At 38.2% G+C, this 26795-nt stretch overlaps 3 protein-coding genes across 11 annotated transcripts; all 3 read right to left on the bottom strand.

Moving 5' to 3' along the window:
• Positions 1–3460: 3460 nt before the first annotated feature.
• On the bottom strand, positions 3461–5340 carry LOC133709359 (small ribosomal subunit protein uS19x). The gene is made up of 4 exons (XM_062135077.1): positions 5185–5340; positions 4956–5104; positions 4803–4860; positions 3461–3877 (listed from the first exon to the last, which is right to left on the bottom strand). The coding sequence occupies exons 1-4, from the start codon at positions 5185–5187 to the stop codon at positions 3629–3631; spliced, it is 459 nt and encodes a 152-aa protein (XP_061991061.1). The 5' UTR covers positions 5188–5340; the 3' UTR covers positions 3461–3628.
• Positions 5341–6890: 1550 nt separating this feature from the next.
• Positions 6891–10286, bottom strand: LOC133709352 (calmodulin calcium-dependent NAD kinase-like). The gene is made up of 8 exons (XM_062135069.1): positions 10136–10286; positions 9850–10050; positions 9329–9552; positions 9078–9139; positions 8398–8619; positions 8156–8285; positions 7316–7801; positions 6891–7188 (listed from the first exon to the last, which is right to left on the bottom strand). The coding sequence occupies exons 1-8, from the start codon at positions 10155–10157 to the stop codon at positions 6928–6930; spliced, it is 1608 nt and encodes a 535-aa protein (XP_061991053.1). The 5' UTR covers positions 10158–10286; the 3' UTR covers positions 6891–6927.
• Positions 10287–17443: 7157 nt separating this feature from the next.
• On the bottom strand, positions 17444–24438 carry LOC133708848 (uncharacterized). Of its 9 annotated transcripts, none has more exons than XM_062134393.1 (9): positions 24155–24438; positions 22552–22634; positions 21939–22140; positions 21661–21876; positions 21312–21464; positions 18849–21066; positions 18562–18677; positions 18269–18390; positions 17444–17764 (listed from the first exon to the last, which is right to left on the bottom strand). In XM_062134393.1, the coding sequence occupies exons 3-9, from the start codon at positions 22117–22119 to the stop codon at positions 17657–17659; spliced, it is 3114 nt and encodes a 1037-aa protein (XP_061990377.1). In that variant the 5' UTR covers positions 22120–22140; positions 22552–22634; positions 24155–24438; the 3' UTR covers positions 17444–17656. The 9 variants fall into 9 exon arrangements, with proteins under 9 accessions (XP_061990377.1, XP_061990376.1, XP_061990375.1 ...); XM_062134392.1 differs by having other exon boundaries at positions 21939–22146; positions 22556–22634; XM_062134391.1 differs by having other exon boundaries at positions 22556–22634.
• Between the last annotated feature and the right edge of the window lie 2357 nt (positions 24439–26795).

Below are 26795 nucleotides of genomic sequence, written 5' to 3'. Positions count from 1 at the left end.
TTTCGGTTCCAAAATGTGCACATTGTCTTGAATTCAGGTGCGGTGGCTTGGTCGGGGTGCGACAGTGTTCGATCGGCTTGAGTCGTAGCTAACAGCGAGGGCAGTTTTGAACTTAGAGGCAACAGTGTCATTCTTCAGTTACAGCAGCCGTTGTGAGGGTTTTGTTCTTTGTCAGTGATGGTGTAGAGGTGTCTTGCTCGAGGCAAGGCAATGTACGAGTGGCGCATCCAGATGCTGGAGACTGGAAGCAGATAGTGATTTAAGGTGGAGAAATGAAGGTAGGGAGGCTTTGGGTTTATGGGACTGACCCTTTTCAACCCTAGTTCCCTTAGTCCAGCCCAATTTATTACATAGTAAGGGGACTCGGTTATTGGGTAAAAGTTAGAAATAGTCCCTGTGATTTGGGGTGATACTCAATATTAACTTTGTGGTTTCAAAATGTTTAATTTTATCCTTATGATTTACGAAATTGATCAAAGTTGGTCCAAAATCTAATTTTAACAAAAACTTTGCCATGTGTAAGGATAAGTTTGTCACCTCAATAAAAAAATAAAACAAAAAAAAAATTAGAAATTTTATAGGAAATGAAATTAAAAATAAATAAAAACCAGAATTCCACAACCTCCTATTTTTTTAGTTTCATTTTTGAAATACTATTCAATTTAATTTCTTTTACTATTTAAATTGAAATGACGAATTTATCCTTGCACATGAGGGGTTTTTGTCAAAAGTAGTATTTGGACCGATATCAATAAGTTTTGCAAACCACAGGGGTAAAATTAAATATTTTTAAACCATAAGGTTAATTTTGAACATCAATTCAAACCACAATGACTATTTATAACTTTTACCCTTAGGTTTTTGGCTTTTGGGCCTATGTCTTAAATTCTTTTCTTTTGTTGTTGTTGTTGTTGTTTTTTTTTTTTTTTAGGTATACCTTGGACTTTTTTAGAGTATATGTGTGGCAGGGTTCAGTCCAGTGGCCAGTATGAAAGTACACAAATTGCAGTCTTAGGCGTATGTACAAGTTTAACTCTTTAGATCATATAGTTTCAACTAATTAGTAATCTTTTTTTTTTTTTTTTTAAAGGCTGGTGCGGTTGTCCTCAATCCTTGATTAATGAAACTGTCGAATACAAGGGGGGACATGTAGTCTAAACCCCTTATTATAATAAGCATCTAGAGTATGTCCCAAAATAATATCAGGAATCTCTACAAAGTACATGTATTCTAACAAACATCGACTACCAAAGAGTGCTCTACTGGCTACTCTATTTGCTTTAATATAGGCGGTGACATAACGGAAAGATAACTCGATATGTAACCCGATTACAACGTAGCATAATTATCAATTGCACAGCTTTGCTACTATGCTGCCGCCGGAAGATAAATCCGACGATACTTAGTTTCACCTTGCCACTAGGAGGCTAGCAAGGAACTTGCCACCTACCAAGAGCAGACACGTTACTGCAACTAGGAGATTGCGACCATTTGCCAATGCAAGGAACTTCCACCTCACCGCGCCGCCGTGCCGCATCAATATGCGGCCGCACTGCATCGCCCCGCAGCAGACAGCCCTTAATCCCAGTAGACTTCCGTGGCCGAAACACAAAGGAAAACAGATCCCTTTCGGGATTGTCTCCGCCATGAGATCACAACTTCAGCTTTTTCCAAGATCTTAGGTGTACCGGTGACACCAGAACCCGCCATAAACCAGTAGCACCCCAGCGCTGCATCTCCTCTGCGCTCGCACTCAATCCGAGGAGATTAGGTCGAAATCAATTTGCCGAACCCGGAATCAACCTCCTGTTTGGCTCCAAAACCAGCTTGGCTGCAAACAGTCTCTTTTGCTGCTGTGATTGCGGGCGTGCCAGCACAGTGGGGTGCAGTTGTCGGGGGAGTCCCTTTACCTGACTTCTAAATCAAGCGTTGTGGATGAGGAGAGCACCAACCTCGTCACAAGGCTCTTTTCTCTACCTTTCGGAAAAGGACTTCTTGCCTTATGGGTAAGGGCTTCAGTTGTGATCTCTTGCGTTTACCAAATCGATACTTAGTGTTGTAGACTAAGAGAGCAATCACTGGGAAGTTGGGAGAAAGCACAAGGTTTTGCTAAAGCGTGACTTTAGCTTCGCTGGGTTACGAGGGCGTTACCCTTGCTTCGCTGGTTGAGATAGTATCGGTGGCAGTGGTACTGGAAGTTGGCTCCTGGAGAGACTGGGACTGGAAGTACGGTCGCCAGGTTGGTTTGGTGGCGTTGACAGTCGACTCTTAAGGAGACTAGGACTGGAGTGCGATCACTGGTAAAAGAGGTTCCTTCGGGGAGACTTGGATAATTGTAGAGATTGATTGAAGAGTTGTGTTTTTTCCGTCCTTGAAACCTGGTATTTATACCCTAGGGTTTCGACTGTTCCTTGCCATAGAAGGATTATTGATTGAAGTTTCATATTCAATCTTTGCTACTTGATTCCAATAAGGGCTTGTTTTCCTTATGGATCTCGGAATAGGTGAAGCTGTAAACCCAAACCCAAGTAGACTTATTTTTGGGCCGCAGGTATCGGTCCGCTATGCTAAATCCCCTAAGGGATCTTGCCAAAAATACTTTTGGGCTCAAACACCGCCCATTCACCATCCCTAGACCACGTCTCTGCCATGGAGCCCCACCAGTGTGCAAAGCACCCTCATCAGCCCGTCCAACGACAACGCCCCAAGGGTGCGCCACGAGACGGAAGTTAGTTTTTTTTCTAGGATGTTAGTAATAATTTTAATGAGTGTGGGATTTGTCTCTCGGTTAGGCAGAAAAGGCAAAAGTAGTGTTTAATGTGCTTCGGGAATTTAGACTCTAATGTATTGTAACATCCTAACGGTGTCTGTGAAGTCATGAAAATATTAATGAATATTCATTCCTCTAAAAAAAAAAAAGTAGGGATTGGTAGTTTCACTATAACATTCCTTATAGCATTTTCGCTTGGTAGTTTCAAGTCTTCTTTCCTACATTTTCATTGTTCAATATCCTGCTGCTCGTTGTAGGCTTAGTTTTTCAGTTTGACCTCTATCGGCGAAGTTGGTGCAAATATTTTGCCATACGGATTGCAAGGTTTGGGAACTATCCGAGCCATCCTTCCACGGTTTGAAATCAAAAATATCAGCGATTTCAGGACTGTGTGTTGTTAAACAAGTGTTACCTGTCAGTCAAACCACTCTCTGACCTCAGATCAAGAGAGGTATGCCATCATCCATTACCAAAATTCATTGGGTTCTCATGTCACTATTTCAATATCGTTCTGAAACAACTACTTAACCAGGGAATTCAGAAATTGTAGCATTGATTAGCTAGCAACTAGAGATCATAATACTAAACATTCTCAAACAAGACCACTATAGATGACCTGCCAATATCTTTGTTTCGTACTATACTACCAATAAGAAGAGTTCGACATAAATATGATGAACACATTTGATGTATGGAGTAATCAACAATACGGTAAATTAACTTCATATAGAGTACCAACATCAAAAGTCACAACATAGGCAAAAATCAAGAGAAACGAACAAAAATTTGATCACCATCAGTCTTGTGAAAATAACACAATAACACAACTAGATATCTAGACTGCTGCCGGAAGAGATCTCACTTCAGAGGAATGAACCTTGAAGAGTGGGTGGCACCAATACCAGGTCTACCGTGCTTGACGGGCTTGTATGAAATTGAGAACTCAGCAAGGTAGTGACTGATCATCTCGGGCTTGATTTCAACCTGATTGAAGGTCTTTCCATTGTACACACCAATAACGCTTCCTATCATTTCCGGTACTATAATCATGTTACGCAGATGGGTACGAACTGGCTCTGGCTTCTCACCAGGTGGAGCCTCCCTTTTCTGTTTCAAAATCAACATGAGAAGTCTTGTTTAGAAAACAAAAATTTGAACCTTATACCCATAGGCAATAAAAATCAAGAGAAACACATTTTACGCACCCACAAAAGTTCCCCAACATTGATTCTTAGACACAATCTCATGTAGAGAATTCATATGAAATATTTATTCAAACAAACAGAATTCCTTTTCATACAAGTGGACAAAAGTAGAGATGATTGTAAATATCACCCAACTTAAGTGAGAAGTTCAGAACAATGAATTACTGGGAGTGTTCATAATATGCATTGTCAAATCAAATTCTGTTACTACACTGCCTACATATACAAATCAGTCTACATTAATCACCCAAATCATCACCAAATCTCAGTAAACATTCATTCAACCAACCTCTGATGCATAATAGCACCCAAGCCAACAGCAAAAAACAACTAAAAAGGGGAAACCACATCTAGCTGAAGATGAACCAGTTCTCACAAATAACTAGTCTCCAAGTTTGGGGCTTGTTCGTGGACCATGTAATTTTTTGATTTTCAGTTTTAACTTCTAGACTTGAAATCAGAAGTAAACATATCAGAGAAAGGAAAAGGACTGAATTGAGAATGGTGAGAGCAAAAAGATAATGTACACAACTACAAATACAAAAACGTGACAACGATAACTAATCTTCAACTACTAAGCTTTCATTTTTACAAAAACATATAAACTGAAACGAAACACGCATTCACCACAAGCCAATTCTAACACGGTAAACATCATAGAAACTGGTCAATGAATCAAAATTTTCAATACTTTAGAACGTTCACTTACACACATGAATTCGATAAATCATATCAAACTAACACATTTCATTCACCATAACAAATCATAACCCAATAACAACACCATATTCTACAAAACGTGAGCCAACAGTCTCAGTGAAACTTACGGCTTTGCGAAGCTTCTTGATCAAAGCCATGGGCTTGCGCTTCAGACCCCTCTGGAACCTATCAAACCCAAACCAACGAACTCAAACCCAATTCCCAAAACCACAAAACACACTGAAAAATGAGATCTTTAGGGAGCCATAGAAACACAGTACCTTCTGCGAGCTCGAGCAGGGAAGAGCTTGACGAGTTCGTCAGTGGACATGTCGAGGAGTGCATCGAGATCGACGCCTCTGAAGCTGAACTTCTTGAACGTTCTCTTCTTCGGGACTCCGGCTGCCGCCACATCGGTCTCAACGTCCGCCTGAAACACACACACAGAGAGTTCAGATGAGAGAGAGAGAGAGACAGAGAGAGAGGATGGAGTTGAGATTGGGGACTCACCATGATTGGGAGAGTTCGGAGGCGCAGAGCAGGGAAGGCAAGAGTTTGAGGATTGGGGCCGCTTAGGGTTTCGGACGAGGTGAAGAAGTTTCAAGGTGAATTTATAGTTGGTCGATTTTGGGAGGTGGGGATTTCCCTAGACTGGTTGGGCTCACTATGGGCCAAGAATTGGGCTTCATGTTTAAAGTATACTCTTGTTGAGTCCAAAAATTTCTTCGGCTTATTTATTTGGCTCCTGATCACACTGTCCGACTAGTGCCTAGCGATTTTGAGAACATTGGTCATACTGTCATCATCAGCTCTAATATCTCTTCTTAAAATTGAAACGTAATAGCCTTACATATCCGCAATCACATGTTATTTATAGTCCAAATGATCAAAATTACATAATGTAGTTAGTAGTAGTTACATACATGAACCAAAAGCATAAGTGTCTTACATCTTATTACTTTGAATTTGTGAAATTTTTGTCTTAAGTTTATTAGTGCATTTGTCTCTCCCAATTATTACATGGTTGGACCTATGTACACTTGCAATGCCTTCAATCATCACTATTCGTGGAATTGTTTCGGTCCATGTGACAACTCTATGGTAAAGTCACTGTGCAGAGAGAGGGTAAGGGGTCATTTTTTTGTTACGTTCACCAACAACTTTGAGATCAAGCTTGTGAAATGAAGCTGCCCGAGTTTCAATAGGGTGCTGGTCATTGGTATCTTGGCAGCTTATATAACTGCTCTCACTATCCACCAGATTGGCAAAACCATTTGCTGTGTCCTCGATCTAAATCCAAAGGGTTGTGTTATGGGATTGTGAGGGTGCGCATCGAACTTACCCTAGATGACCAAGTTGGCCTTGAAAGGCGTTTTCGCTTCTCACCAATGGAGAAGATGGCTTTAACCTTTAATTTTCAAGTAAGAGATTAGTGAGCGTGCCCAGTCTGGGTCTGTCCCGATAGTTGGTGGATCCTAGATCCTAGTCTGGATCTTTAGTCCTGGCCTTGATCCTTAGGGCTGAAGTGCCTTGGGTCTTGACCTCAGCCACGTTTGATTACCTTGGATTTTTTTAGTGTTTGGTAGAGGAAAACGGTTTGCATGTGGTCATTAGGACCTTACCATGCAATTAGAGATTACATCAGCGGCTCAAAGCCATTGTGCTCGACTGGTGTGCCCCGGACTCGTGAAGGTGATGAAGAGCAGGGTGGTAAGCGCACTCGCGGCTCTCTGGATTTGGCACATGTAGTGTTACAGCCTGAAGAATTCGGTATAACCTTGGATCGATGTTTCACGTTCAAAATCTGTCCCAAATTCTTTCTTGTTCAATCAAATTGAGGGAGGATTTGAACCTAATACATCTATCAATATTTTGTTGGAGATAAATGTCTTATTAATGAGACCACATGTTAGTCGGCTATAACAAAAATGTCTTAATCAAGAGACCACATGCTAGTTGGAGATAACAATAACTACTTGGATTTCGATTGATGTTGATAATGTTTTGCACTTGGATCTAGAAAAATGATGTAGAAATATCGAAAAAAAATTTGCCGGTTAAAAGGTAGCAGTTAATATGTGGTTTTGTTGGTGCTACTGGGTAAGTCTCTTTCCTTTGCTCTCTTCTATTCTTTACAAGTTTGTGCCACCATAATCCCTATGTCTATGCATGAGTCCTTTTCTCTTTGCACAAATCTCCAATAATGAACGCACAGGTTGAAATATGGACCAATTGGATAAATAAATAGTACTGTTAACTTAATTCGTCAGCAGTAATACTTGAAATTTCAATTCTTTGAATGCAACCCTTTAGCTTGCGCTGAATGCTTGGCCTTGCAGGGGACAAAACAGCTTCTTTCCAAACAGAACCAGGTTCCAGTATAAGGCCCGGGTTGTGCGTGTAAAGCTCGTAAATCGAATCGGCTTTAGAGTTCAAATGGCTCAAGTCTGTCAAGCACTTGATTTCTTCCGGATCCACTAGCAGGTTGTTATCTCCATTCTTCCATCCTATCAGCTGCATTTACACATAAATCATGTTAGTAAATACCACACTAAACAAGGTGCTGGATGAAATGTCTCAAAAATCCTAGGGTAGTATTTTGTATCACTAGTTTGTAAGTTGCTTCGAAAATGGAAATTACCTTAGGAGGGCCAGCCATAGCATTAGTGCAGTAGAGCCTGGCATTATCGACAAGCTGGCAATATCCAGTAAATGCACTAGCAAATCTCCGGTGGGATTGAATCTGTGAATTCACCCTCACTGCCCTATGAATCATTATAGCTCGCCTAATGCCTCTAATAACAGCTAAATAAGCATCACAAACCACTCCAACCAACTCTATTCTGTACGGTTTTCTCTGGGGTTTCCCTGCTTTTTCTAACTTTTGATGCTCATCCTCTTCTTCTTCACTTACTTGTTCCCAATAATTTTCAGTGATGGTGCCATCATCAGCCACCTTGTATCCAACGCCCATCCGGTAACGGCAGTTGTGAACATTTCGGGCCATTGCTATTGTCTGATCGACAAAGGGTGCCCATGATAGAGTGCCATCCATGATCACATCCCGTCCTTCGTTGAGTGCAGTCACTAGGAGGGACGATGCAGCATCGGTGGATGATTGGTGCACCTACATTGATCAGAAAAGGGTCATTCATTTGATGCAATTACATAGCTTTTATAATGGACTTCTGCAATATTACCGAAAGGTAAACATTTACCGATAGCATAAAAGAACTCTGCCACTTTATCTATTTTTTGACAAATGCTACTAATGGTTCCCTATTGAGTGTGGATGATTGTGGTTGTTGATCTGATGTGATTCTTACATTTCACCACCCCACATCAACCAAGCATAAATGATTGTCAGTCGATGATTGATGTGTGTCTTAGCATTGAATGTCACAGCAATCGTTGGGTAAAGAATTTAATTCCCACTCAAATGTAAACAATAGATGGAGACAAATTGAATGAGAGAACTTACCAATTCAGCAGATTGGAGCATGTCATGGTGATGACCTTTCAGGCTTAGAGCTCTGTAAAGAACATCCGTCTCCTTGAAAGCGTCTGCCTCTACAACCACCGCAGTTTTCTTGGCTTCTGTCCAGAATGGCCTGCAGCCACACACATCATTCCCACTTAGTTAGCGCACTCTCATGAATCATCAACCACATTGATCAATACATGATATGATATGATCACCAAGTGTTCGATAAAATTACGTACTCTTTGAGAATGTCTTTGAGGACAGTGCTTTTGCCAGCTCCCATTCCACCACCCATGAGAAGGAGCACAGGGCTCCTCTCACTATGTGCCATAGGCTTCATTACTTCTGTGCATTTTGACTCTCCTTTTGATGTGCTGCCAATTACTTTCATTTCCTCTACCAAAGTAGAGAACACCCTCGTCACCTTTAGGTCCTTGCTTATCCTCTCAAATCTCTGTTTCCTGCATACCAAAACCAAATTTTAATCCCACAGATTCAGATACAGGCAGTAAGTACATACTAAATAGTCTCAGAGACAGTAATTCTTCAAATATAACCAACAGTAAACCAAGTCTAATACAAAGTTACAAACAACACATTTTTGGACTTTCTAAATAGTGACCTCACAAAATTGAATTATTGTTGGGACTGGCCTTTGCTGTGCCTGTTCTCCATAAATTTCTGCCCATAAGGACCAGTCGTTCTCATGTGCAAGTAGTAAGGAAAACGTGGGTCACTTTGATTTTGTTCCTTTTGAATTTTGACAATTATTATAACTTTTTCTTTTGACAACAACCCACAAATGAATAGATTTTTTTTTTCTTTTTTTGCAAGAAGAAGAAGAAACTACAATTTCATTACGTACTATTTCATTATCACCAACAAAATACAATTTCATTACTGGACGTAATTGTCTTACCTGGTAGCTGCTAGTACATAGTCTTTGAGCTTCGTTCTCCTCTCAGATTCCACATCAAAAACCTGCAATTGTAAATCAAAGATTAGATGACAGAGGAACAAACCTACTACCCAGCTGCAAGTTTAATTTCTTGACCTTAGTTTTGTCTTCAAGCTCTAGTTTAATATATTTTCATTTCCCTTTTGGGAATAAACTTGTTGCGTATTAAACTTGAAATAATGAAATATATAGTTAAACATTTGTTTAATTACCTGGCTAATCATATGAGAAGTTTGACTCCAATGAAACGCAAAATAACTAAGGATGCATCGATCCAATTCTTCTGTAAACTCGATGTAGACAGACTCTGCATCTTCTTCGGAAGCGAAATACTCGTAGATGCTATCTTTACACCCTTCGGAGTTTTTCAAGTACTTGTATGCCAACTTGCACATCTTGGGGCACTCATTTGCGTCCAAAAATCCTAGCTGCCTAGCTGCATATCCAAAATTCCAAAATGTGATAAGGAATTCTATCTTAACCTGCATAAAATATCTGCGCGTGAAAGACTTTCAACCGTTGATCATACAGAGAGCTCGTATTGCGAGACTCGCGCGTCTACACGGTTGAGACTCACTCGCGGGCAAACTAATTTGTTAAAGGAGAGTTGTGATAAGGAATTCTATCTTAACCTGCATAAAATATCTGCGCGTGAGAGACTTTCAACCGTTGATCTACACGGTTGAAACTCACTCGCGCGCAAACTAATCTTTTAAAGGAGAGTTGTTCGTACCAACATAATGGGAGAATCTCTCGATGTTTCCAACACGGCCGGAGCCTGTCCTTCTGAGACTTGGAAAGATTTCATGTGGAGCTGTCAAGGCCGTCTTCGAGGCCTTTTTCTGGTGATAAGGGGTGGTGACCGCCGCTGCACCACTAACAAACGAGGCGGCCAGAAGGTGCGTGATGTACTTGATTTTCTCATACCCACCATCTAAATTAACAACTCAGTTTCATCAGAAACTTGATTCACATGAGAGAGAGAGAGAGAGAGAGAGAGTAAGTAGGGTTTGGCTTACCATGGTGTTGCTGCTGCTGCATCTTGTTAGTGGAAGACAGAAAGAGCAGAAACAAGTGATTGACTAATTTGGGGTGAGAGATGGGGGTGCTGGTTAATAAGGATGAGAGATGGAGACTTCATTTATTCGCTTTGACGGGTCCATTGGCCTTTATATATAAAAAGAAAAGGAAAAGAAGATAGTAGATAGACGAATCGATAACGTATTCCATGACCAAATAATTCCACTCGCTCTGGAATCAACTTTACTTTCTAATCAAACGGCTCGGAATCGTCCATCCACGAATCAGGTTAATGAGGTTATGAGGGTGACAGGCATTTGAATATTTGATCTTCAACGGGCACGGATGCTTTGTTTAAAGTATTTTGTGCTCGGCCAATCAACGTGCTTCACGAGTATTTTTTTTTTTTTCTTTGTTTAAGAATTGCTCATCTATAGTTCTGTATGATGAGATTCCATCATTGTAATGGATTGAAAGTCGGACCACTACGGTTTGTTTAGAATATAAGTGCACGATGCAAATGACCACGAGGAAGATGAGTGACCAGTAAAGATTGGCCCGAATCAGTGACATCGATAATGACATCAGAAGTAGATCTGGACTTTTCGAGTAGCTATTGGGGACTGAGGAGGATAAGTTAATAAACATGTGGAAAGATCGATCAGATGGATCAAAACACCAAATCTTTTATATTCAACGGTGAGCATGGCTGAAAATGTTAACCCAATATAAATATATATTAAGTTGCACATAGTAATATTTCAACAAAATCTAAATAAAATAAAATGATTTCGAAAGTTCAAAGGTACATCGATACTCTAAGTAAATTAATTTGATATTGAGATAGATTAACTTCATACATTAATAGATGTACATACTGCCTATATCACATACTGCCAAGCATAAGCAACGATCTCATATATGGGTCCCGCGACATGGTTAGTCCCGCCTATGATATGCATCCGGTAGACCGACACCCGAGCTACCTCGCTATGGTGGAGGTCGGCCGATATCTAGTCAGGAGGCCACTCTCACATGCTCTCCAAAAGGCTTCAAGAGAAGCAATATGTGCATTATATCCCACATCGGAAATATAAAATAAAGTGAAACTTCCTTTAGCTATAAAGAGGAGTCCACCCCTTCTTAGAATAGGATGGCATCCATGATCCCCACACTCGTATACTACAAAGGCTACTTGGCCTCACTATAGTGGAATCTCTATGTAGACGTAGCCTTGCCTCAAGGGCAAGGTGAACCACTATACATGCTCGTGTCACTATCTCTCTCTCCATCATGATCCATACTTAGTTCCCGTATTCTCACACAGAAACAATAGACTAGTTTAGCTTGATCTTGAACTAATCTATGTTTATACTAAATAAGTCTACCTCTTTATATAACTAATCTATCTGATGTTTCAATACATCAATATACTACAAATAAACCAATCGCTAAATCCCGTGTAAAGTACCCTTCATTCGAATTTTCAATTTGAGTTTCGATACATCGATAATGATGTACTAGCTAGCATGCCCTGGACAACAACAACTATTGCCTTATTCATGAAAGAAGAGATCAACTAATGCATGAAAACAATGAGGGAAAAAAAAAAAATCTTGGAGTTTGGAAGGGATTCAATTTTTTTTTTTCTTTTTAATAGAAAATAGAAAATCTCGTGCACACCAAACATAATAAAGAATTAATTTTTTTTCTTTCCCAATGCCTCAAATTAGTGATCAAAACAAAAATAATAGTATGCCTACAATTTCATTGAAAGTGTAGTTAACGTAGTTAAAAAACTATATATCTTGTTCAAATTGTGAACATTGGTAGCCTTGAACATACGACAAGGTATGATTCCAAGTTTCCAATACTACATTAGGGGGTTAGGAGGGAGAAAATCTTTGGTGAGACTGATGTGCCACGTGACACGGGTACACTTATAAATGACAAATCTTCATTTAAAATTTTATATCTAAATTGCTCTCCCTCAGAAGTATCCAGTAAAGATTGTTTTCCACACACTCTCTTATTAACCTATCGCACTACATATGTGGCGAGGTCGGGGGAAAGGGAAGGGAGAATCTTTGGTGAGACTCACATGCCACGTGACACAGTACGCTCACAAATGACAATTCTTCATGTAAAATTTTATATCTAAATAACCTCCATAAGTATCCAATAAAAATTATTTCTCACGCACTCCTTTATTAACATATGTGGCAGGGTGGCCGTACTGGATAATTGTTCATCAGGCGGCAATGCATTATTAGAACATCTACCCCACATCCCAGTAATACAAATTTGATGGATTAGTTATGATAATTTTACAATTAAAATAAATCGATCCTGAATTTGTGATAAGATTAAATGATTCATGCAGGGGATCCCACGCACGTCCATTTCTCCCACTTGTTATACTTAAATACATAATTTTTAATATGATAATGCAACTAACGAAAGAATGTCAGACCAAAAATATATAACTAACAAAGGCCTCCATGGTGATTCTCGATCAAAACTATAATATGCTCTAATTATCTCTTTATAACTCAAGCCTGGCCTTCTAACGATAATGTGAATCCTTTTCTTCAATGGTTGGCTATATTCTTATACTGCACGCTGGTTGTTAGGTGTTCTCAGCTAGGGGTCTCTTCTCCATCTATGGCGGAGCCTTTTTCTACTTGTTTTTTTTTTTTTTTTTTTTGTCTCTGTTTGTTGATTGTGTTCCATTTGCTCAGCTTCTTAAGGTGTATTATGTTTAATTATTCTTATTAGTTAATTTAATTTTGGGAAGAAAACGAAAAGAATAATGTAGAATTATATATGCGTTGTTGTTCTAATTGCTCGGGACACAGATGCTTCTTAGCAAAGTATATCTCACGGTTTAGTGTTTAGAATTAATGTATTGATAAACTGTGGTCTGTTGATTATCAATAGGTATTTGTGATTTGTATTTTGTTTTTTTAGAATGTTAATGAACATGGATTTCAACATAATTTTTTTTTTTCCTCAATAGATTGCAAGTTCATGAAATTCCACTGAGAGAATATCTAACAAAACTTCTATGACCTAGCTCTGCTAAGGCTTTGAGCGCTGCCGCATCTGGTGGTGGCGGCTCTCACACCTACTCCATTTTTATGGACAAAACTGCAGGCCTAGTCCTGCTGTCTTTCTTTTGCGTCTCTTTTACTAGTTGTGTCTCAAAGTTCCCAGAGAAGAAGTTTGATGGGGAAACGGTTCGTTTGGATCGGATGGGATCGTTGGATCGCGGTGGTGGTTCGCGATGCAGTGATGGAGGGGCCTCGCTCCTGAGAAGCTGGAGAGTTGGAATCGGGGTTCTGCGTTTTGTTGGTTTGTCGCCGGCATGGGCTATGCGAAGTCGTGGCTTTGATGGTGTTGCTGGGCCATCAGAAGTGGTCGTCGGCGTCGATCTCGTCAGCGATGGCTATTGCAGTTTGTCATTCTCTATTACAGGTCCTCAGGACGCATCCGTCGGTGCTGCGGTCCAGCTTGTTGGCATCAGGATCCTGATCTGGGATCCGAGTGGGCTTGGCAGAGGGAGCCGGATCTGGGATCCGGGTGGAGTTTGGTTTTGGCCTGCGGCCCACAATCCTTGTTGGGCTGTTTATGATTTGCTAGAATGGATTGGGGCTCCTGTGCCTTATTGGTATTGGATCTAGGACCTCTATGGTATTTGTTCGTGAAAGATCGTTTGCCAACATGGTCATGTTCTGACACCCTTGGCCGGCTTCAATCTTTAGGTGGGAGAGTGCCTTCATTCCGGCGCCAAATTGATTTTTGTCAACTTGTGCGTTGGAGTTCGATGGGTAGTCAAACCACCGACTACTCAATTCACTACACGGCTGCAATCCGTAGTGTAAAATCAGCGCTGCGTCTCGACGTTGCTGCTCCTTGCGTTATTAAGTTTTTATATTTCATATGTATTTTTCTTTTCGGGCTGTTTTATTCATTTCTTGTTGCCTTTTGGCATCGTATCATTGTACTCTTTCACTTTCAATAAATGGCTGACCTCCTTCGATTCAAAAAAAAAAAAAAAAAACTGAGAGAATATCTAACCACGTCGACAAAGCAATATATACCTCACATCATAAAGGAAGAAATAAAAGGCAATTAGTCGTTTTAAATAAGGAAAATATCAAGGATTAAATTAATTGCAATACATTTCAAATTTGTGGTCATAATTCAAATTCAAAAAATAGTAAATATATGGTTGCAATATAGGAAGATTTTATTTAGACTACGTCCTATTTAATCAGAAGAGCAAAATAGTTAAGTTAAAAAACGAGAAAAATCTTAATTTTAGACATATACCCTATAAGGAAAGTTCAATTAATATGAATTGGGTGTAGATTAGAAAAAAATTTATAGGTGGATTTTTCCTAATACATGCTTGGTTTTTTGAGTTTATATCTAAATTTCTCTAGTGGAATATGCAAGCATAATTAATGGCTGCTATTAGTACAGTTTCTTATTTTGTTTTTGTTACCAAACTAAATTCATTAATGTCATTCATCTATCCTTTTAAAAAATGAAAATATAAAATGATAAAGTTTGGTGTTGTAAAATTATGATAATCTATTATGTGGAATTGAAAATAAAATTTACTTACATGACATGATACTTAGGTTGACATTTGTAGCGCAATTCATGATAATGGTTTAAAAATCCACCAGAAAATAGGAGAAAACCCCCAAATTTATTAATAACAATATGGAAAATAGGTTTAGCAGTGTATAAAGGTGCTTACATACAATTTTGAGTTCACGGGTCCAAATAAGAAATATATAATAAAATTCTGAAAATTATACTCTAAAACATAGTTTTGAAGCTCTAAACGATCTCAGATTCTCAAAAAAACCCTTATATCATGACGAGGTGATGAGATTGATTAGTGGTGCTGTTACCTTCCCAAAATAGATGTACATCTGAGCTCACGGAGCGTATTCTGTGCACCATCAATGCATGAGCACTGACAGCGTGCTAGTCACGTGCTTGACTTTTTGAAGCCTTCATTAGTTTTTCACCATCCACCTGTCAAAAAGTTAAGTTCAAAGACTTGAGAAGATCAAATCTTTCTGTTCTTCTAGACCTACCCAGTTCTCCTTTCAAAACACAAAAACTACCTAGTTCTCTTCTTGCTCTGATTCACAGTCTTCTTTTGGTCCACAACAGCTTCTATGTCTTCTGAATCGCTCTCCCTTTTCTTGCCAAACCCCCGCCGGAGCTTGTCAATTTCTCGCCGGAAAATCTCTCCCAAAATGGGCCCTCCATGTCGCTATTCTTCTTCTTCATCTAAGCGTCAATCCTCTTATGTTTTGTATGTGGTGAAAGAAGAAAACACACCCATATTCTTGAAGACCCATTTGGCCTCTCTCCAAAATCCAACAAACTCGATCGTACCCATTCTGAATCTAAGTTTAAAGGTCAAGAAGGTTAAAAAAAAAGCAGTCTTGCAATTGGGTGCTGAAGATAATGAAGGAATTGGCATCGGTAGGTAAGACCACAAAAAAGAAAAATAATAATAATAAAATAATAGACGCGTCAGTGCTAGTCTGTTGACTAGCACTGACAGTGCATATAATCCGTTTTGCTGAGCTCAAACCTCAAACCTCAAATTTATACAATACCGATTTTAGTTCTTTTCTAATGATGATCCAATTATTTCTTGATCATCTCTACCATTTGTTCTACATCATTGACCTCCTATTGGACTCCCATCGGTCTGCCCTTCCATCTACGTGGTAGGACGGGTCTACTTTAAGACCTTTTTCTTTTAGGAGCTCTACTTTAAGACTTCTCCATCTCTCAAACTTCAAGTTTACTCGGTTGTCAATCCCAAATATTTGACTTAATTCCAACTTTTTTTGAATAAAAGAAATAATTCAAATACTATTGTAATGAGGTTCTAAAAAGTGCCTACCACGCACGACTCGCACCATCCTCACCCATTAGTCAAATGCCACAAGTCTCTCACTGGTTCAAAACTGTAGGCGCGCGCCTCGCTTTTATTGCTTTTCCCTACCACGAGTCTTCAGTGTTCAGTCTTCGTCTCAAAGTGGCATCCATGATATCACTACATTACTTTAGTAGTTGAGTTTATGTATCATCCATCCATGTGTTCCCAATCAAGTAAGTAAAATTATAGTTGCATGGAAAGTTTTTCAATCTATTAATGTACCGATACATCAAATAGACTAAATTTGATATACAGATAGACATGTTTCATAAATTAGTAGACTAGTTTAACTTGATTTCACATTAGTATACCTTTGTATTGAGTTACTATATCGCTGTACCAAACTAATTTACTTGAACTATCGATACCGTAGAAGAACTTTATATATTCACCAACTACTAATACACACCCTAAAGAAACCAAGAACATTGAAAAGTTTTGAGTTTTTTTCTCTCAGGGCTCGTCGGAGTTTGTAATAAAGATGCCCATTGTGTTGACTGCTTTCTTATGGTATAAAATTGTGAGAAATCAAATAAAATTTGGGATGTATATATTCTCAACACGCCCCCGCACGTATGGCGAATTTTCAAACCATACACGTGGACAACTTTGGGTGACGTGGAGCCCGTGTGGCCGTGAGGCATGCACACGTGGGTAACCTGCTCAGATACCATGATAAAGTAATCTAGGGTTCACATCCAAAACCAATTGGCAATGGATGGATTGACCCAAACCCTTATAAATTCATAGGCAAGGTTCCATTTGTCCCATGTGGGATGTATATATTCTCAACAATTTATAAATTGCAAATCAACCAACTAGATTGCATCTAGATTTTAATATTCACAAGTTGAGCATCACATTCTAAATGAAATCAAGAAGAGGGTTAGATGGATAGAGCGAAAAAAAAAATTGGTTGTTATAATCTAATTTGCTTTGATATACGTGGCTTCTCAGTTTTTTAATGAAATTATTCGATGTCGACTTAATAATCATTCCTTTTAAAACATGTTGTTTGTATGAACAAGAATGAATTGGTTGGCTTCCTAGTTCTTACCCACCAATCCAACTTACAAAAAGGTCATAACGCTTTGGGACTCTTATTCTATGAAGCCATTTCCAGTCTATTCTTTATACATTGATAGTAGTGTGATTCAGTAACCAAATCATGTTTCGTTCTTCTACTTGTTTAGTATGGGATTTCAGGCTTCAAGCTCAAGTACTGACCAGAAAATCTCAGTGAATCGCGGTAATTTGTATAACAATTCTCGGAAAAGTTAACCTGCATGTGCTAGCAAATATAGCTTAACGTATTTTTCAAACAAGGTAAAAGAAAATATGAGGATATCACTGAAAGATTTCTTCAACTCTGTATAATTGCAGGCGAATACAATTCCTACTATTCAGCGGCACAAGGTGCTTTGTGTATAAAAGAATATTTGAGGGAAAACTTTGTATGTACAGAGACCGTCTAGCAGATCATCACTCGTGCGTTTTGCACAAAACTCAAAACTAAGAAATATTATACTGCATGGTTAAGCTACAAGCCCAACAGTTTTTTCATCTCTATCTTCTCTCTCAAGTCTTCAATAGATGGAATCTTGGCATTGTTTTTTGTGGTTGCAGACCACCATGCCCTCAGCTCATCCTGCAATAGATATGAGCAAAACATTAAATGCAGAAAATTATGTAGACTACATGATTTTGGATAGAAATCCGCCTAGTACAGAAACCTTATGAATAGTGAACCCAAATAGACTCAAGCATTGGTAGTAAATTTCATGATGACAGTGACCAATAGGTCAAAACAACCAACGAAGAATTTTATGATGGAACCCTTACAGACCAGAGCATAAGTAGTACTGTAGAGGTAAGTTCTATGATGACAGAACACTTTGGCCAACGACTATAGGCTAAAACAGCCAACAAAGAATCAAAGGAGTCAAGAAGAGAAACAGGCGTAGATAGCCTTTATCTATCAGCCTTTATCAATTATACACAGTGAGAGGCAACCATATTCCCAACTAATCAAACTCACAAAAAGGAGATAAAGCCAATTGATCAAAACAAACAAGAGAAAACTTATAGTGAGAATGCAAATAGATACATTTCAAGGAGTTGGATCAAGGGGGTTAGCAAGTCAGATAATTACCTCAAGGAAATCATGGTTGGATACATACTGGGCCTCAACCACACATCTAATCCCCCCAACAATGACTGATATAGAGTTTTTGGCATTCTGTGGATGACTTTCCCTCTGAGAACCTGTTGTGCCTTGAAAGCCAAAAGAAAACACAAAGGGGAAATTTATTAGCTATTTATTAGCGTACTTATCAGAAAGCATTAAAACCATACACTAGTTTGATAAACACAATCAGATCAACCTCCTAAAATATGGATTTTCTGTTCAGCAAGTACACAAGCATGATGAATATTTAGTTATACCAGTTATACATGACACATAGTATCTAGTTCCGCCTAGTCCTGTTTCAGATTTACCAAGCCGCAGACGCAAGAAAAACCCCTCCAGATTTGAGAGCGAGGTATGAGAATCCATCCATCTGATGCATGAAAATCACAAGAGACCATATTTAAATATATAACACGTCACAAGGACAAGTAGCAAAGGTGTTCCTTTTAGTTGTATTAGTTCTCATTACTTCAGGTAATGACAGAATAGGAACCAAGAAAACCAAATATACTAGTGAAATGCCAGTTGGTGCTCTACTTACTTCAGGACATCTGTGCGAGACAAGCGAAGCCTTTTTACAGAGTCAGAAATTCCTTTAGGTACATCTGTAACTGGTATATTGACAAACTGTGACAAAGGGATGACCGATTTTTGTTTGATCTTAGTTTGCCCAGAGCTTGAAGCACTGTATCTTTTAACTGAATTTGAAGAATGTCTCATCTTCTTGGAGGCTGAATTTGATTTCCAGCTCAAATTGAGATCTGTCTGCAGTCTCGAGTCATCCTGATCCACAGAAGCTTCAGATTGACTCTCTTCACCAGTTAGGAGCTTCATATTTCCTTCTGCGTTAAGCTTAGTTTGATTAGGACTGCAGTAATAAGACAAATTACATTCCAATTGAGGTTGTCCCACTGAGGTCGCATTAGGACATGCAACAGCCCAATGATTGCATTCAAAACATCTAATGCAGAAAGAAGACAAATACTCTGCTCCATTATAGGACTTGAATTTACTTGATAAATCCTGAAGTTCAGTATCTTTTATCTGCGAACACTCTCGTAAATGGTGACCTTTTATGCCACAAAAGAAACAGGTCATGATTTTATCAGCAGCATTACCTGTTATGCCAGATGGGCTGATGTGCTTAAGAGCATCTAATCTCCTAGCAAAGACAGAAGCCATTGCTTCAGTACCTCCGAACTTAGGGGCAGGAAACATTGGATTTAGTTTGGAAACTGACTTCTCATCACTCTGGCTTTTGTTTCTATTAAAAGCAAGTGAGCCTGCATTGTCCGCTGCACACTCCCGTGGCTCATTACCGGAGACAGAAACTATATCTTCAACTGACTGCTCCTCCACCCCCACATTATTCTTGTCATTGGAGCAGTCAAGAACTGCACCAACACTGTAACGATCTGACATTAATGATAGACCTGATATTTTTGGGGTAAAGCGAGTTACCCACAAACTTCCCAGAAGGTCTCTTCGATGATCAAACTTATCAGTTGTCTTTCCTTCAGGCTGTGGGTCAGATTCAACATGCTCAACACTTGTTTTCTTACGTTTTCCCAGAGAAGAAGTAGAGCTAACTCCACATTTGTTCTCCACAGAATCAGTATTATTGCCTTTCTCCTGACTACCGGCAACTTTTGCAGATAAAGTCTCAGGTTGGATTGCTGAACCTACTTCATTACAGCAAGTTGATTCATTGAACTTCCCAACTGGCAGCAGACATCCTTTGCCTAGATTCATTTTCTCCCCATGAAAACCTTTTGGAATAATAGCTTGCTTAAGTTCCTCAGGTCTTTCTCTTATTTCATGATTGCCACTTGAAATTCTTGTTCCCTGGTCCTCTGCCCTTGGGCAATACAAGGACTTAAAAATTGACTGGAAACCAATACTTTTTATTCCAGCATCTTGGTTCTTGTTGTATGTGATAAGTTTCTTATCAGAACTCTCACGTGCATGATCAGGATGTACAACGGTAAGAGGTAGTGCTTCATCCTGTATTGATTTTGAGAAACCCTTCATCATGCATGATATCCAATTCATGAAGGAGCTATCTTGTTTAACATAGGAACTGCAACCAGGTGTTTCTTGAATTTGCTTTCTGAATCTTTTAGTCCCAACAATAAACTGTTCTTCAAAGCCCCACCTCTTCTTGCCTGATGACACCAACCTAGCACTGTTACAGCTTTCAACACTCTCATGGCTATCATCCCCTTCGTTTGACATTCTGCCACTAATATTTCCATCAGATACAGCTTTTTTGGACCTTCTCCCACTAAGATCTCCATCAGATAAAGCCTTTTCCTTGCCTTTCCTTCGATGTTTATGGATTCTACTGTTAGTTGGAGAGTGTTTGTCCAGAACAGAGTCGTTAACAGGAAGCAACTCCTCAACCTTCTCAAAGCTATCTTTATCCCGGAGGAGGCATTCTGATCCTAACTTCTGACTTGCTGCACCATAAGCATTTTCACTTCTCAGTATCTGTACATCATTATCAGCAGTTGACTCCATTTTATCCAAGGGCCTACTGCCTTGGGAAATTTGATCCACCACAAAAGCACCAGAATCTCTACTTTCATTCACTAGGTAGGCTTTGGAGGTCAAAAGAAAATCCATTTCCCTACTCGGATTTCCATCATCAGCACGTATGTCTTCACCGACAGGATCCTCCAATAATGGTTCACTTTGTTCCACAAAAGGTATTATTTGATCTGGTTGCATCATATTAACCCTTTCTCTGTCAACATCACCTGCAGGGGGGTAACCACATCAGTAAACATACTATAGTAAGAGGAAGAAAAAGTCTAATTTTTATGCAAGGCATCATAGATTGAACTAAGAACTCGGGAACTGAAATTTGGCTTGAAGCCGGTGAAAGTAATAGTTCTAAAGGATTAACCAATATCACTACATTTTGAACATGAGCTACCGGAGCTTCCTAAATCTGTCTGCCAAAATACTTTCATATATTTAATATCTGAATAGCAGGACGCACCTGGCAATGTTGTAAGAAAATTTTCTCCAGTTTCAGGCATCTCAGGTATTTCATCTATTTTGAAATTGATTGGACCGCAAGTGTCCAGCTGTTTATGCAAAATAGATACTTCCATAGCTGTTTTCACTTCCTCCACATTAGGAATTGTTTCTGCTAAGAAGATTTACTCAGCAATTTAGTTAAGAACTTCACCAGAGAACTGAAAATGATTAAAAGACTACTACAAATTCTTACTACACAACTCAAATCATCTTAACTTTACACTTAATTAAGATAGAATTAAGGATAAGGTCTAAGCAATTCCCCTACATAGCATGATAGCAATATGCCAAGAAAGAACTATCCTCACCTGTCTCAGATTCATGGCTCGACCCATGTGCCAGCATGACGCCAGCATCACTTGTCGGCGACATAGTCAAAGCATCTTTGCCAGCAGCTTCACTCTTCACACGAAATGATGTATCTGAGGCTATAAAATTCTCTTCTTCTAAAGGCTTCTCAGAAATAGGCCTCCCACCTGTAATGCTTTGTGGCGGTGAAAGATTCACATTGCTTGGTCCTGCACCTAAGGAAAGTGAGATTTTATTTTTAGAAAAGCTTGAATCAGCTCTCAGTTTAGACTCAAACCTTTATCTGTAGACCAAACTAACTCTGACAGGGGCTCCGTGGCCACAAATGTCATGCCTAACACTGAACCTGCATTTGCACCTGCACCTGAATCACTGTTCAGCCTGCTCTGAATACACTGAATTGAATAATCCAGAGCAAGATCAGTCACTGGTTCTATGTTCTCATTATTCGCATCCATTTTTGGCTTAAACTCTCTATCCTGAAACTTCAAACCAAACCAAGTTAGACGTATTCATCATTCTTAACATGCAAACTATCTCTAGATGAAACAGAATCAATTTACATTAATATGTGTGATAGAATCACCCTTTTACTTCTATTTTGAAAACCGTGGGAACGACAATAAGAAAACTATGCTATAAATATGTTAGAAAATCTATGTCCCTATATAAATTAGGCACCTAACAGTTAGAAAGTGACTGTCAGTTTGTCATATAGACAAAAACAATGGGAGCAAAATCAGCTCATCAGAAGGCCCACCATAAGACACATTATAAACTTCAATTCTCTGAATCTTTCGCTATGGCAAGGGAAGGTAGTTTTCATAATTAAATTTGTATTCTTCCAAGCACAGGCAACATTTCTGATATCTGTATGAGATAGATGTAACCTACGCATCAATCTGTTTCAGCAATGTTGATAATTATCCGCAATCTGAGGGGTTGTGGCAGTTGTAATCCTTGTATCTATCACCTGTGATATTAATGAAATATTTAATCAGGTTTCATAATTTTACTCATATTTAGTGTTCTTAAGATATTTGAGTGAATGCTTCTATTAGTGAGTTGACATATCAAATATACAAAATCTTGCATAACAAAATAATATCACTGTGAGGGTGAGGAAGCATAGAAAGCAAAAGGCATAACTTTGGAAACACATAATGACACACCTCTGTTATATATACAAATAATCAAGATTGCAGGAACTTTGGAAACACATAATGACACACCTCTGTTATATATACAAATAATCAAGATTGCAGGAACTCACATTGTCAAAAAGAGACCAAAAAAAAAAGACTTTTACTGCAGGACAAAATGAAGTTGTAAAAGGGAAGAAACAAAAAAAAATACTAAGTAAGACACTTTTACTGCAGGAAAAAAATGAAGTTGTGAAAGGGAAGAAACAAAAAATACTGAGTAAGAAATAAAAAATACCAGAAACAGCTTTAGATCAAATTTCTCTTTGAGACGATAACAGGGAACTTTTGGAGATTTCTTTGAGAGTTAAATTATAAAACTGCTCAAGAGATATAGAATTATAGTGAAAAACATCTTTTCTTTTCTTCTTTTTTTTAAAAAAAAAAGGGATATGATAATTTTAAGTAGCCAATTCACTCAGTCATTAAACAAGTGCAGATACTAAAACTGTACACTTCTGAAGATCTTGCTGTCAGGAACAAGCCTAATAGCATGAATTTTGGAGATACACAAGTTGCAGATTATATCATACACTACTAGTTTCTGGGTTTGTTCAAAAGAAAAATAGATATACATATTATGATCTTAGCTAGTTAAAAAGGGTGTCTCATCCCAACAAAAACCCATTTCTTCGATACATTCTATTTGCATGAAATAAAAAAATAAAAGTTACGTTTTTATTTCTGAGATGCAATGATTGATTCCAAAGCATTGGACTAGCAATATTACAGCTTTATCCAAAAAATGAAGTAAACCCTTTTATTTCTTAAACCCAATTCTTCAATGCTAGGCATGTCTAATTATCTCATGGTATTAACAGCTAAATCTTGACAAACTTAGGAAACAACATGAATTGAATTTCATTCCAGAAGTGTTGAACTGACTTCATGGTTCTTCTAGAAAAATTTACTCAAGATGAGGAAGAACAAGAAGGCTCTCTATTTTATACGTCTCTAAAAAATAGCTTCTAATGAGCAATCATTTGACTTAAAAAGAAATTCAACCCAAGTAGTCAAATACAGAAACAAAAAAGTCCCAACAGATCATCTCACTGTCTCACCAGAAAATGCAAAAAGTAAGAAGCTTGAAGAACAGAGGTTGCAGTACAGAGCAATCAAATTTTGGCAAACACCCATAAAAGGAAAACCGTTTATAGTGGAGACCCAGAAAGTGCAAAAACATCTTTGTCTTACCAGAAAGTGCATAAAAGAAGAAGCTTGGAGGTTGAAGAACAGAGGTTGCAGTATAAAAGCAAGCAAATTTAGGAAACAAAAGTGGAGTCCCACGTACCTGTTGTCCTTCAAATCCATAAATTGTTGCCTAAAAAAATGCGAGAGAGAGAAAGAGAGCTTCAAAGAGAAGTTGAAGCGAATGCCTGCCATTACTTGAACCACACACAGCATTCTCTAGCTACATGAATGAATGGAACCACCCAACTTAACCTTTTGCTTAGATTCTGATGTATAAGGTTCAGGAGCCGCCACGTGGACATAGTGCATGCCAACAACACTGTGGCAGGGTTACTGTAATGGGGTGTACATGTAAACAAACAAAGTGACAATTACAGAGGAGAAGAAGATATGAAGAAAGAGAGGATTGGTGATATTTAGAATTGGGGAAATGCAGCTATACTTAACCTTGGGGTCAAGGACAAAAAAATTGGAGGCAGTTTTCCGTATGCACTTCTAAAGTAGAAAGACGATTGTGTCATTAGCATATCATTTGGGGCGTCGTGTAGCCCCACAAAAGGAGCATTTGCCATGATACCGTGCCAATTTGTAGTCATGTCATGTATAATATACGTATCCTCTTTCGTCACTTCCTCTCTAAATACCATGACCAGTAATACTCTACAATCAAATTCTTAGGTTCGAGAACAGTACAGAGGTCTTTTCACTCATTGAAAATATATTATGTAATACGACATATGCGTTGTTTCTATTTCTCTCCGAAATATAGCTGATACGTCCTGAATTTTTAATATTTTAAATTTATAAATGAATGTAAATTTTTTTTTTTTAAAGTGATAGGACTCAATAATCGCAACTTATTTATTTATTTTTGGTCTAACAGTATTCACTAGTTGACTCGAGGAATTTGATAGATATTTAGAAAATAACGGCGTTTCTTTTGACAAAACATGTATAATCTAAACTAATTCATTATTTTAATCATTTGTGTACTATTGCTTTAGACCATTTACCCAATTTGGGCTTAACAAATGCTCACTTATTCTATTAAAAGATTTGTGTACCTACTTACTCAATTTAAATTAAAAAGACAAGTTTGCCTTCAAATAATTAAAAAGTCATTGGAGACTTCGCTGGATTCCGGTCACCAATTGTCGGAATCTGGTTGCCGGACTCTTGTCACCGGCCGCCGATCACCTGTCGGAGGTTCCCATAGAGGTCACCGGAAACTTTTATTACCCCCAATAAATTTTTATCGGGGGGCAATAAAATGTTTTTTGAGTATTATTGGAGGGCAATAAAACAGGACGCCAGACTCCGGTCCGGAGATTGCCAGAAGTTTGCAAAGAGGGGGGCAATAAAAAATTTATTTGGGGGCAATAAAATTTATTGGGAGGCAATAAAAAATTTAATGGGGAAATAAAAAGTTTACTGGGTATTATTGGAGGGGGAATAAAACCGGACTCTGGACACCGGTGGCTGAATTCTGGCCGTCGGTGGTCGGATTCCGGCGGCCAGTGATCGAATTTCGGCGAAGTCTCTCTCTCTAAGTGGCAAATGGAGGGAGGGAAAATTGTCCTAAAAATAAATAAAAAAATAATAAAAAATAACTTAATTGGGTATTAGCACAAAAAATATGTAATTTATTGGGTAAATGGGCAATCTTATAAGATGTTTGGGTAAATAAGGTTAGTGTAGCTCAAATTTAGATAAATTGACATTTTCCCCTTAATCTAATCCTATTATGAAGGAGATTAAGAAGTAGATGAATTGAAGGTGTGGTTTAAAGTTCTTCTTTACTTTTGCCAAAAGGCTGTATTGATTATAATGAAATGGACCAAACCTATCTTCAATTATAGAACAAGAAAGAATCTTGTTAAACCCTACAAGCTTTACGAACCCTGGAAGGTAAGGTCCACCTTGTAATGCAAGGACAAATGATAAGGCTGAGACGTAGGAACTTCCTTCCTTACCATTGGATGACCAAATTGCCCACCTATTATGGAAGTCGGCGACTTTGCAACCAATAATGAATGAGCAACTCCAACAGTTTTCTTATAATTTCTGTATTATAGGGACACAGAAATTGCCAACTTTGTTAATTCAAAACATTCATTTATCCAAATGTGAGTCATGTGTCCCTGCACATGAGTGGTAATATGCTAATTTCATGATAATATACATATTTTTTTCTAATTAAGAATAAATATACATAAAAAGAAAAAAAAAAAAAAATTTTTTGATCGAAGAAAAAATATTTTTTAGAGTGCAAATTTATAAACTTCCACCTTTTTAAATTAAATTATATCATATGAGATCCTAATAAACATTAAAATTAAAAATTATAGAATTGATGTTGTCATTCATCAAGAAACTACTAATTTTATTAACAAATAGAGTTCGGATTATTTCCATGACAATATCAATCCTATTAAGTGGAATGCTATAAATCTCCACACTATTCTTTCTTAATGTATATTTGTTACTAGTTAAAATAAAAATAATCAGATAAGCATATTAGCCCTTATGTGTACGGGGCATCCCTCACAATCGGATGGAAAACGTTGGAATTAATGAAAATGGTATAAATTGGCAATTTTCACAAAATTCAAGAGCTTAATTTTCACAATTGCAAGTTTGAGGTGTAAATTGACAATTATAATCAAATTTAAGGGGTATTTCAATAATTATGCCTTTTGTAAATGGAAGATCATGCATTCAACTCATAGATGTCTTACTTC

The sequence above is a fragment of the Rosa rugosa genome, chromosome 5 (assembly GCF_958449725.1).
Source record: "Rosa rugosa chromosome 5, drRosRugo1.1, whole genome shotgun sequence".
NCBI lineage: Eukaryota > Viridiplantae > Streptophyta > Magnoliopsida > Rosales > Rosaceae > Rosa > Rosa rugosa.
This window is presented reverse-complemented; position numbering and strand designations above follow the sequence as displayed.